General features: G+C 43.3%; 1 protein-coding gene across 1 annotated transcript in view; it reads right to left on the bottom strand.

Annotated features, from left to right (window-relative positions):
• FBN2 (fibrillin 2) overlaps positions 1 to 13647 on the bottom strand; it is a 245033-nt gene that overhangs the window by 71345 nt on the left and 160041 nt on the right. The window contains exons 19-23 of the mRNA XM_029941159.1: positions 9306 to 9443; positions 8716 to 8766; positions 8137 to 8262; positions 4887 to 5114; positions 4232 to 4357 (exon numbers count right to left, since the gene is read on the bottom strand). Coding sequence (XP_029797019.1) covers positions 4232 to 4357; positions 4887 to 5114; positions 8137 to 8262; positions 8716 to 8766; positions 9306 to 9443 — 669 coding nt within the window. The remainder of the gene's footprint in view (positions 1 to 4231; positions 4358 to 4886; positions 5115 to 8136; positions 8263 to 8715; positions 8767 to 9305; positions 9444 to 13647) is intronic.

Below are 13647 nucleotides of genomic sequence, written 5' to 3' on the forward strand. Positions count from 1 at the left end.
ATCACAAGATTTATCAGTGGATAATGTGTACATGCTCTCTTGGGGGTGTCTCAGTCTCAGAGAGCCAGATGCTTTCTCTTGGCACTTGACCTTTCTCTACTTATTTCCCTAATCGCAGGCAATACTGAAAAAAAAAAAAACAACAGAGTACTTCCTTTTAAACAAAATTCTTTGTCTTAAGTTTTATTTTGAGAGAGAGAGAGGGAGGGAGTGTGAGCAGGGGAGGGGCAGAAAGAGAGGGAGGTTCAGCGCAGAGCCCTGTGTGGGGCTCCAACTCAGGAACCGTGAGATCATGACCTGAGCCGAAATCAAGGGAGTCAGACACGTAAGCAACTGAGCCGCCCCGATGCCCCTTAAACAAAATTCTTAACAAAATTCATTAATTCATTTAGACGGTTAATGGTATGCATATTAACTTGTACAATCTGTCCATATCTAGAAACTGCTAGTTAGAGCCATGTGAAGAAGATGGAGTAAACTTGTCGGCAGAGGAGGGACACGTTCTGGCGGCTGTGACGTGGCAGGAGCTGGACAGTGTGGAGTGTGGATCTGAGGACCAGACACCTCGGTACCAGTGCTGGTGTGATCACCTACCGGGTGAAGAGGCCTGGGAAAATCATTTCATTCTCTGTGCCTCAGTCTCCATCACCGTAAAACGGGGAGTACAGCACAACCCACGGGAGAGGATTAACTGAATCCTATCTGCCAAGTGCCGGGAGCTGTGCCTGTCTCCTACAGGGCACTGTATCTATGGAAGCTGTTTGCTGCTAAAAACTGGTATTTTGGGGGAGGTGGCATTGAACTCATCCTTGAAGGGTGTAGAGAAATTCTAACTTTAAAGAAGTGGTGTCAATGGAAAGAAAAGAGATAAAGTGCATAGGTGAAGAAAAATCATACATTTCAGAGTGGCGGGACTGTAGAGGTCAATAATTAGCACCAGGACAGGGAGGATGGGTGTGATTACTAAGGATGCAAAACTGGGCTTTAAAATTTTTTTAACATTTATTTATTTTGGGGAGACAGACAGAGTGGGGGAGGGACACAGAGCAAGGGAGACACAGAATCTGAAGCAGGCTCCAGGCTCTGAGCTGTCAGCACAGAGCCCGACGTGGGGCTCAAACCCACGAAGTGTGGGATCATGACCTGGGCTGAAGTCGGACGCTCAACCGACACAGCCACCCAGGTGCCCCAAGAAGATGGGCTTTAAAGGCCGTGAAGAACGGCAGCCAACAGTGCCCCACTGTCCCTCACATTACACACTGCAACGCTGCAGTGTGACCAACAAATGTGTTTCTTACACAGTTAAACAAGGCGAGTTTCAGAATCATTAAGTAACTGGGCTAATGTCACATCAAAAAGAAGTGGACTCAGAGCTGGAAGAACACTGTTTTTATCCAGGTTTAAGATTGTGGGAGTCACTGAAAGTTGCTTTGAGGGAAATAACACATGGTGGCTGGTGAACACGAAAGATCAGACTGGACAGTCAATGGTATGGAAGGCGAGGGGAAAATCGGCCATGCAGTGAATACCGCCAGGTGCTGCCTGGTTCCACCGTCAGGAAGGACTTACTCGCCTTTCCCCCTCTACTCCTGGGGTGGTGGTGGCACCACGTCCTGAGATGTAAACTATCTTCCCCCGCCTTCTCTGGGCAGATGTATCCGAAGACTGACCACGCAGGTCCATCAACGCCTAGCCCCTCTGCCCTAACGCACAACCGTTGTGATGGGCAATCCTGGGTACAGAGCTCCGTGTGGGCGGAGAACCACGCCAGGACTGAGTGCGCCCAGCTGCCCCCACTCCCCACTCCTGCCTTCTTCCCCTCCCTCCTCTAGGTGTCCATCCCAAGAGCCATCCCTAGCGAACTTCCTGCACACTCATCTCTGCTGTTTCCAGAGGCACTGGGCCAGCGCCTGCAATAGTCTTGTAGAAAGTCTAGAAACAGCTACAGTGATGTAAGATTACATGTAACTTCCTCACTTATCTGAGCGAGGGAGAGGTCAAAATTAAGTCTCAGGCCTCGATCCTGAGTGAAGTTTCTGCTATTGCCACATAGGAGGAAGCCCCCTGCGGGGGGCGGGGCATCTGGGGGCAGGACCAAGGGAGGCAGAGGCACAGAGGGGCTGTGGGATGGCCCAGAGGGCGGAGCTGGCACCGCAGAGTCAGCTCGGCAGAGCCCGTCTGCACAGGCAGGGTGGTGCGGGAGGCTGTGAGAGGCAGAGGACCCTGGAAAACGCCGAGGGCAGAAAGAGTCTGTGAAGAGGAGAGAAGAAACATCATAGGCCCAGGAGGATGACCAAGACGGAAAGTTACCATGGAGACCAAGACAGAAGAAAACTGAGGAAGGGATTTGGTCAAGCAGAGAAGTCATGGAGAGCATGCACCAACAGAAAGATATTCTTCTAAATTTCACAAAGGTGTTGTGTGAGTGAATATATATGTGCCTGAATGAGGAGCAGCAAAAGTCATTATCACATGGGCTCTTCAGGAGAGAGAGGTGACAGACAAAAGCAGGGACACAGAGTGGCAGCATGAGAGGAAAGATGGTGGAGGAAATGGTGTGAACTTGTTTTCAGGTCCAGGGAAAGCAACAGGAAAGAGGGCTAGGCTGCAGAGACCAGAGGGAGCCTGCTGACCACACCCAGAGCAGGAGTAGCAGAGGGGACAGAACACGGAGGAGCGGAAAACTGCAGGAGAGGAAGTATCACTCCCAGGAGAGGGGTGTGCAGGAAGGGTTCCGACCTCGGGAGTGGATGTCCAGAAAGAAGAAAGGCAGTGACCAGGCATCTGACAAGGTGTGCAGGTCAGAAGAGGTTCAGAAGTGGAGCAGACAGGGAGCGCCGGGGGGCTCAGTCAGTGAAGCATCTGACTCTTGATTTCAGCTCAGGTCATGACTTCAGAGTGGTGAGATCCAGTCCCACGTCAGGCTCCGTGCTGACAGCACAAAGCCAGCTTGAGATTCTCTCTCTCCCCTTCCTTTTCTGCCCCTTCCTCTTTATTTTTCTCTCTCTCTCACTCTCCCCACCCCTCAAAAATAAGTAAATAAACTTAAAAAAAAAAAAAAAAAGAAGTGGAGCAGAGAGCGTCAGAGGCATGAGAGGTGAGCCGTGTCCCTGGGTGCTGAAGGTGGGTGTGTGAGGGGCAGGTAGGTCTCCACACACCAGCCGCCTGAGAACCAAAGATGAAAACCATGTGGTGCGGATGAGGAGCTGGGTAGTTGGGAAACACGCCAGGGTGGTCCAGGTGGGGTGGGGACTTGGGGACTCCAGTACCTTATGCAACAGGAAGTGAGGAAGGAAGTTTCAGGGGAGATCAGGAAGCAGCAGCAGAGGTGAGGACAGGAGAGAAGGAAAAATTCCAAGGAGAGTATGAATAAAGAGGCTTTTAAAAATAAGATTTTGAAGATGTACTTCAAGTGTTTGGAATAATTTATTTAACATAATAGAAAAACTTGGACTTTCTTATCTTTTCAAACTACAGGGAGCAGATATTGATAGGAATATGGATGGCGACGAGAATAATTACGAAGAAAACTTTAAAGATGAGGAAAATAAGTTAGAATATCTCTATTAAAAACTTTAAACATTTTAATACCTACTACATATCATTTATACAATTGTTGGTATAAATGATATGTAGAGGCAATGAGAAAGAATGAAATCTGGCCATTTGTAGGAAAGTGGATGGACCTCGAGGGTGCCATGCTAAGCGAAATAAGCCAGGCAGAGAAGGACAGAAACCATATGTTTGCACTCATAGGTCTAACAGGAGAACAGGAGAGACCTAATGGAGGACCAGGGGGAGGGGAAGAGGGAAACAGAGTTGGGAAGAGAGAAGGACACAAAACCTGAGAGACTATTGAATACTGAAAACGAACTGAGGGCTGAAGGGGGAGGGGGGGGAAGAGGTGGTGGTGATGGAGGAGGGCACTTGTGGGGTGTTGTATGGAAACCAATTTGACAATAAACTAGTAAATAAATAAATGATATGTAGTATGTACATATCCTTAGTATTCATTATTCTGAGAATCAAATTTTTATGTTGTTCTCGAAGTCAGACAAAATAGCACTTTCATGTTACTGTGTAGCTCTTACAAGACTTTGTTTGGAGAAGTGATTTAAGAGTAGGAGGAAAAAAAACAAAAAGCAAAACATGGGCTTTTGAAGGCAGGACTTTCAAACCGAGCAAAAGAAAGAGAGCCAGGGCTGCCACGCACAACAGCGAGCAGACTCACCTGTGCAGTTTCTCTCCTCCACGTCTAGGGCAAAGCCACTGTTACAACGGCACTTGAAACTCCCAATGGTATTTCTGCACTTCCCAAAGGTGCACATGCCAGGAAAAGCTTTGCATTCATTGATATCTAAAAGAAGGACAAAGCAGGAATGTCAAGCTGGCTGATATGAGAAGAGTGCATTCACTGGTTAAAGCTAAAAATAATCTCACAATGGAAAGTAGCATACCCGACTAAAAACGGGGCTTTTAAATTTTTCGGCCATCACACGGATGCTACACAGAACATTTCAAAAGTGAAAGAGATTCTGCATTTAAAGAGTTCTGACCTCTTCCTTTCTGAGCAATTGTTTGGTAAGGTTTAGGGGGGATAGGGAACATTTTGCTACACCCGGGCCCCATCTAGTCAGGCTGTGCTAAGGACAGCAGAGGTGGGTGTGCAGAGACGTAGGAAACGTGAGACGAATGGCATGTTTTTACATCTTTACTCCAATACCAGCCTACAGAGGTCATTTATAGTCCTGGCCATAAGGTAAGCCACAGATCATGTTTAACAAAGAAAATAAAGTGGCCAAACATGCTTCAAGCAAAACCAATTCTGAGAGAACGCAGGAGGTGGGCTTTACGTGCAGAGAGATCAACGTGACCCAGACAGTTACCTTTATAAAATGGCCGCCCTGTTAGAACGTCCCCTCTGTTGGCAAAGCCTGGCCCCCGGGGACACAGGGTCTCATACTCCTTGGTGCCAGGTTTGGGGCACTCCTCACACTCAGTGCCCCAAGCTGCCCCAACCGCACAGCAGCAGGCATCCATGCGGAACTTTCCAGGAACAGGATGGACACATTCATCTTCGTCCCACTTCAAGTAACACTGCTCCATGCGGATGTCTACACGGCAAGTGAAATCACAATTTGAGACTAAGGGGCCACATTCATTGGTTGTTCGTAAACTGAGTTTTTGCTGGCACCTGGCATGATGCCAAGCTCTGGAGCTATGATAATGGATGAGACAAGGTCCCTGACCTCCTGGAATGGACTTGTGATGGACAGTCATTTAAAGAGAACAAAGGTGGGTTCTTCATGAAGAAAAGGTTCCCTTGTGACATGAACTCCTTCTTATTGTCACCCATGATCCCTTTTTTTTTTTATCACTCATTTGAGAAAGAAAAAGATAATGGACTGACAGATTATTCTTGCTCAGTGAATTGCTTACAGTGGCTTGTGACTGGCTGTCATGTCCTAATCAGAAACAGTAAGTGATCGACTGTTAACCTATTTGGCAACTTGGGACAACTACTAAAACAGCTTTACAAAGCAAAAAAGGTAATTCTGCCTTTCAAGTTACTTTTTTTTTTCCTGTCAAATTTACCTTTTGCATCATGGTTTTTGTCCTGCATTATGTAAATTTGCCCTCGTAAGGGGCCAAATTATTTGCTTAAATGTCAAATTTTCCCTTCCATCTTGACTTGGTAGACTAACTACCAGCATTCACAGCAGGGGGTTCGGCCTTCTCTATCTGCACCAACACCAATCCCAAAGCCGTGCTCTCTCTCCTGTGTGGAAACAATGGTAATCCACAGAGTCCATGATCTTCAGGCAGTGAGGGGTACTGTCAGTCACAGCCAACCCCATCCAGGGTAGTAAGGATTTTAATAAGATAAAGAAGTTCTATGGGGGTGCCCTGAGGACTGTGGACTGGCTCAAATGGTTTCTAAGGTCACTGAAGTAATTTGTTCAAGAAGCGAGATTAGCTAAAAAAAAATAATAAAATAAAAAGCATTTGAACTTCATATGTAAAAAGTTATGAGAGTCTGGCAGAGAAATCCTGTGTCTTTGCTACATGGCTCCATATCAGTATTTGCCTCAGGAATCAAAACACTGTGCGCTGGCCACATCGGGCCTGGGAGTGTTTCCACTGACTGTCACAGACATTAGGATATGCGTCTGGAAGCTTGCAGATGGTCTATGTGCTCTCTCTGGAGCCTATTACCACCTCACTCACTTTACCTGCCTGGTCCCTGAGAGTATTCGAATTTGGACCCCTTAGGGCACCTGGGTGGCTTAGTCAGTTAAGGGAACTTGGACCCCTGATTTAGATCAGTTTCTATCCTCTACTTCTGTTCTCAGGATATTTTACATTTTCATTCATGCAATTACATTTACATTTACAACCTCAGCCACAATGCATTTTTGTAGCACAGTGCAAGTAGGGACAAAAACATTTAACCAAAATGCGAGAATAAAGACTCCAAAATATCCTTTTAGAATATTAGAAGAGGTTTGAGTTTGAATAATATTACTGGGAACTTTGTTGAGTGATAATTTACAATGACTGATGTATCTTCATATATAGGATCCTCCAGTTACTTAAGGCAATTTGATATTATTAGTCATTTGACCATACTGATACTGTTATTTGGCATCTTCAAAAGATAATTTAACAATAAAAATCTGAAAAGAATTTCCCCTTATTGTTAGACTTTGGATATTATAACTTCTAACCAATTCCATTAGGATTTTATAGTTGTACTTTGTATCCTAATGTAAATATACTGTTAAAGTGAACTTAAAATGAAATTTGTGTTAATTATCATAACTACTCTGTATGGTGTTGCAAATACTTTTTACTATTAATTAAAAAAAAATCACTGACATATTTAAATACCTTAGGGGCACCAGGGTGGCTCAGTTGGTCGAACTTACTTCTCTTGATTTAAGCTCAGGTCATGATTCCAGGGACATGAAATCAAGGCCTGCACTGGTTCCGTCAGAAGTGTGGAGCCTGCTTAAGATTCTCTGTCTCTGACTCTCTCTCTCTGCCCCCCTATTTGCCCTCCCCCACTTACTTGTTCCCTCTCTAAAATAAATTAAAAAATAAAATAAATATAAATAAAAAATACCTTAAAGATCTTTAACTTTAATACCACCAATGCTCATGCATTGCCTACAAGCTTAAATTTCAAATCCAAACCCATATAAAGTTATTTTGGAAAATAAATACTTACTGTTCTATACCATATTGGAAAAAAAATCCCATAACTGAATAAAAAATTGCTTAGATACAATACAGAATTAAAAAAAGTTTCTTTTCCAATCATGAAACTCAGATTAAGTCGAAATGACATTGATAATGATAAGGTCAGTTATGTATTTCTATACTAATGATGCTGAAAGAAAGAGCTTTCTCATTTTAGAGTTTTACAAAATAAACCATTAAAAAATTTAAACTCTCAGGTGGTAAAGGAAAGACTAGGATCAGGCAATTTTTTAAAATTAAGTTTATTAACTTATTTTGAGAGAGAGAGGGGAGCACAAGTGGAGGAGGGGCAGAGAGAGAGGAAGAGAGAATCCCAGGCAAGCTCTGAGATTCAGTGCAGAGCCCAATGTGGGATGAACTGAAAACCGTGAGATTGTGACCTGAGCTGCAGTCAAGAGTCAGACACTCAACCGACTGTGCCACCCGGGTGCCCCATTGGGTAATGCTTTTAAAGAGAAACAGTAACCCTGCCCATGACTTCCTCACTGTCTTGTCTAAGACTGTTACTTCAATGACCTAATAACTGTTGACTCTAAACACTAGTCTCCAATTTTTCTTTTATGTTCAAAACATACATAGTTCTGCTATTCCATTGGCCAATGGGAAAGACTGACCCTGCCTAAAATACCTGATTAAAGAAACTAACTTTTGAGATAATTGTTGAGCAGTACCAACTTTCTGTATTACACAGAAACCATGTCACTTAAATACATTCATTTAAAAAATATTCTCTAGTAATTTTCCCTCCAAATATCTCACGTAAGGCCAGTTTCCAGCTATAGACTCAATGGTTTTGAAGTGGTCAATGCTCAAGAAATAAGAAAAATTCACCCCTGATTTCATGCATAAAATACATGAGGATGTGAGTCTTACCGAGACACACTCGTCCAGTTCCATCCAATGTAAGGCCTTCAGGGCACTCACAATGAAAAGACCCTTTGCTATTGACACAGCGTCCATTTGGACAAACGCCAGGAAATACCTCACACTCGTTAACGTCTGCAGAGAAACAAAGCGAGCAGAGGGATAAAAGACGTTAGAAATAGAAAAAGCAGGTGTAGTCTTCCCACACAGCAGATTCAATCTGCAGTACGATGTGGATTATTACTTGACTTGAACAGAAATGTTCCACAACGCAACACCGGGTTTCCTAGGTACCAGCTGTGAAAATCACCACGGCCTTGCCCACCCATCAAACAGGCCAGGCATGCTCCCTTCCCAGCTGCTTTGTGCCTTAACACCTAATGGTCCTCATGAAAATTTACCCACCAGCATAAAAAAGGAGAAATGGGGAACTCTAAGCTGTGTTCCAAGAGTATTATTATAAAGCATTTGATTACACTGTTTTTACTGTACTTTCAAGGTTTTTAAAAAGGATACACCTCTCCAAAGTGAATGTCAATGTGACACACTGCTCTAAATGCTTACAGTGTCATCCAGTTATATGCTCACCTTCACAAGAAACACCTTTAATCCTGGCAAAGCCTCTTGGGCAAGCTGCATCTGTGAGAACAACACAACTTCATGAGAAAAGGTAACCTGACTGTTTTAAGTTCAAGAAACAGTATAATGGAATCTGAGTTGAGCTGAATAAAAACCACAAGCTGGAGTTTTAGAGGCCAAGGCTCCAGACACCCTCTGATCAATTCGGCAGAGCGCATGACATGCTGTAGTAACTCCCATCAGGCTGGCCCACACTGAGATTCTGATAGTTGTCCCACAATTCCGTTCTGCATTTACATGGTCTGCTAAATTACAATTAAACAAGTAAAAAGATGTCAAGCAAAGAGACATAATGTCTCTTAGCAGCTAGATTCCAGATAGTTCTCTTCCTTGTTAAAGGTGCTCAAAAGGTCTGCTTGCATAAACGAAATACATATTTCAACAAGTGAATGAATTTCACCGGAAAAGACATTTTAGGGAGGGTGGTGATCTTGTGGTCCTCCTCACGGTGGAAAGACCCAGTGACGCAGGGGCCCGCCCCGGTGGAGGAGCAGCCTTCCTACGCAAAGCCCAGCGGGAGCCCGCGGCGAGCACCCTACCTAGTTCACACCGCTCGCAGGGGCTGCCCCAGGCGGCTCCGAGCGTGGCGCAGCATTCGGACTTCAGAGTGGCCCCGTTAATGTTCACCTCACAGCGGTTGTCCTGGATGTTGAGCCAACACGTCCCTTTCAGGCTGTCTGAAAAGGAACAGGAAGGGGTGGGGAGCTCTCATCTCTGAAGCCAATGCAATTCAGGTAGATACAACATAGGTGATTTTTATCGTATTGAACAAGCACATTATTTAGAAAATGCTTCATGCATATCTTTTGAACATACTTATGTGTACATGTATTTTAATTACACTATATTACATGAAAGCCAAGAATTATACCATGTACATCTTTCATGATATAATTTTCACAATTAAATCTAGTGATACTCAATGAGTGGTCACTCTTGTCCAAGATCTTATGCTGCTATTTACAAACATCGTGCGTTACCATGCTAAGATCATTACTTGTGTGAAAAACACTCATGAGATTTAGGTCTTATGATAAATGCTTTGATATTTAAGATTTTACCAAATAAAACACCTTAAATGATTTCCTTTTCTTATAATCCCCCACCAAACATACCACACACAATTTACATCCTATTTCAGAGATACCAGTATTTCTCTAACTGAAGATCATTATTTGATGAATAATTTATTTTAAAAAAATCTACAAGATGAAAAAGCAAAGAAATATCACCTAGGACACTACCATTAAGACACACCAGGGCTAATATCTGATGGATTTCTTTTAGGCATCTGCCTACACATACCATATATGTAGCTTTATCTCTAGTTCAAAAAGGAAAGCATGCCGGTGGCAAACTATTTGAAGAAACAGAAGAGACAATCTAAAAAGGACGTGTATCCAACCGTCTAGCGGTAACTACCCCTTTATAGTCTGTCTACACATCAAATTTAAGTGAGGATTTTCCTTATGTGACTGCTGAATAGCTAGCTGGTTTTGTAATGGTGACAAGGATTCCGGCAAAGGTGACAAATAGGAGTTGGGTTAAAATACATCATTCATGAAGCTGTTCTCACAGCACGGCGGCTCCCAGTTCAGGGTGCGTGACATTGCCAAGGCTCTTGTTCAAACGTGGATTCACAAGTCTGCAGGTGTGTGGCCCAGGAGCCTGAGGAGTTGACAAAACTCCTCAGGTGAGCACTATGTGGGTGGTGTGCGCAACAGTTCAACAAAACCTTAACAGCCCGCTGTGGGATGCGGCCTTTGAGAACAATAAAGAAAAAAGTGTATTTCTCTAATATTTACCTTAAAATTCACTTAATAATATGGGTAAAGCTTTACTGCTAGATTCACCAATAAAAATAAAGCATAATGGGAAACACAAAGCGATTACAATAAATTGGCAGGTCTGGGACAGGAGACACTGTGGTTTCAGAGTCCCTACTGAATGCAAGCAAGGTAGGAGTAAGTCAGCTGTGAAAAAAGAAAAAACCAAGTAACTGCATCCTGGACAACACAAAGAGGGGTGGAGAAGAGCTGTGGAGAAGATATGGCTACTCCATCTGCTTTTCTCTGCTGTGAGATTCAGTTTGGGTGGAACACTGTGTGCAAATGAAAAAGAGTCTCTCATCAGACTGTATCAGCTCTCAAATGAAAGGCTTTTTATAGGGCTTTTCCCATCTTCATTGATTTGCTTGTTAAAATAGCCTCTAAGGTAGGTACAATTTGCAGAGGAGAAAACTGAGGCCTGCAGAGGTCAGCCAGTTTACCACAAGGTCACCCAGGTAGTATACTGTCAGTGTCACAATTCAAAGCTGCACACAGTCTGATTTCAGAGCCTTCACTGTGTGACACCATGTTTTCTTTTGTCTAGCCATGGTATCAGCACTTAAAAGTCACAAAATCCACTGATACACATATCCATACATACAGATTCATCTCTCTTGCTCTGATTATTTTTGTGTGTGTACATAGACATACACACACACACACACACACACACACACACACATCAGATGTAGTTATGTAGTTGTGTGGTTGGGGGTTGGGTGAGAACTCTGAAAACAATAAAGCAGGATAAGCAATCTGGAGGGTGGATATTAGAACAAGACTGCTTTGTTAACAAAGGTAGTCAGGGAAGACCTGACTCACAAAGTGAACCCTCAGGGAAGACGGTAGGATGGCAAATGTTGATTAGACAAAGTAAGCTAGAGGCTACAGTAATAATCAAGAAGAGGAATAATGTGGGCTTGGGTGGGCTGCTGGTGGTGGTAGTGCTGAGAAGCGGCTGGAATATGGGTAAATGTCAAATATAATCAACAGGAATTACTGGTGGATTCAATGGGTGTTTCAAAGAAAGGCATCAAAGATGACTCCAAGTTTTTGGGCTGCTGCTGACTGGCAAAATGGAACTGCCACTTGCTGAGACACAAGTTCAAGCTCAAAGATAGCAATTACGTTTTAGCCATGGTAAGTTTGAACCATCTATTGGACTTCCAAATGGAGACAGTGTACAGAAGTTGGGAATACAAGTCTGGAATTAATGGGGAGGTTGGTTGAGGAACGAGAGGAACATGTGAGGGTCAATGTAGAGGCCATCTAAGCGTGAGTGTAGACAAAGAAGCCAAGAGGTCCAAGGACTGACCAGGGAGACACTTTCAGCTGGAGGCCGGGATGATACGGAAGACATAGGGAACTGAGAAAGAGGGGTCAGGAAAGTGAACCTAGAAGAGAAGGCCCAAAATGGAACACTTCTTGAGAAGGGGTGAGAGAGGACCACAGCTACCAGGTGAAAATAAGGAAGAAGGAAGGACCACTGTACTGACACCAGGGAGGCCACAGCCCTTCTCACTGTCACGTCTATGTAACTGGGGACAGCACACAGACACAAGCCAAAGATGAGGGAAATCGGTCTGGATCACACAGAGCCCTCTGATGTCGAGGAGTGTCATGCAGGAAAGATTAGTCAAATGTACTGTTCCATTACCCTGAATCTTTATCAACCAGACTACAGTGGTCTTTTCAGGCAGTTTACTGAACAGTTTACTGAGGGAGTCTGCAAAATATATCCTAAATCTCTAAGCATTCTAAGTACTTAACCAGTTCCTATATGCGCTAACTTAATTTTAAATTAGTGGTCGCATCGGGGAATTTTTATTCAGTTCTCCATAGAGACCCTTGGCTCCTGGCAAAGAGCAGTTTGCAGGCTGAGCACTGAGTAGAGCCACTGTGAGTCTTATTAAAATCTTCCATATTTTTTTCTGCGTATGTTTCACAACCTATTTCTTCTGTTTTAAAGCTAGCATAGTGTTTCCAATGAAAAAACAAACAGATAAAATAATGTCTAAAATCTTTAAATGTTAAGTACATTTCTTTCCAAGCAGGTCTAGGCTGGGGTATTCAAGTTCAATCATAACCGATAAAAACTTATAACACACCAGCCGAGAGAAATATGGTGGTGTTCAGTTGTCCAACATACTGACTTGGGAGTAACAAGTGTTTGTTCCTTTTTCATTAATAAATAGAAAGATAAAAGGCAAAAATAAGAGAATTCTTTACGATGAAGCAAAAACTAAGATACTTTTGATGCCCAAGTGGCAAACAGGCTTCGTTTTCTGAGACATTAATTAATTCACATTAATTGGCAATTAATTGGCACTAATTAATGCAGAGTTCACTTCCTTCACACAATAAAATGACTCTATTTCAGTTGGCAACTGTGGCTTAGCAAAAATATTTCTGCCTTTCTGGGATCTGACTCAACCCTCCCCCAAAGGAATTCTATAAGGAAAAAAGTAGTGCCCTGGGCAGATGGCAGTCCATTTCCTAATATGGAAAGCTGGAGCAACGCTCAAATTTCAGCAGCTGTACCTCACTGGAAGCTGAAGACCTGGCATTTCCACAGGGAAGGTTTTCATTGATAATTTTGGATTTGGTCATTTCTCTTCATGTAATAAACAGGCACTCTAACATCTAGCTCAACGGTATGAGCATCAGACATAATGAAATGAAAATACTATTGTCTTCTGCAAACACTCAAATGAAAACTCATACTGGCTAGATAACAAAAACTGACAAATTATCTGGCACCGTGTAAAACTGAAAGCCCATCCTATCTGGAAACATATATATTTTGTTTACTTTAAAAGTGGATACGAGCTAACCCTGTGAACTGTTCCATGCCTGGCCGACGGAGCCACAGACTCGAGGGACAGGACCAGATGAGGAGCCGGTTTTTCCCAGTACATGTGCTGAAATGCTTCTTGCAGTAACAGATCAGACTATCTTGTTTTACGTATATCCTACCATCATTATCACAGACTGACCGTAATGGTTTTGGGACATACAAAAAGATACTGGTTTGGAAATTTTGGAATCATTC

The sequence above is a fragment of the Suricata suricatta genome, chromosome 6 (genome assembly GCF_006229205.1).
Source record: "Suricata suricatta isolate VVHF042 chromosome 6, meerkat_22Aug2017_6uvM2_HiC, whole genome shotgun sequence".
Taxonomy (NCBI): domain Eukaryota; kingdom Metazoa; phylum Chordata; class Mammalia; order Carnivora; family Herpestidae; genus Suricata; species Suricata suricatta.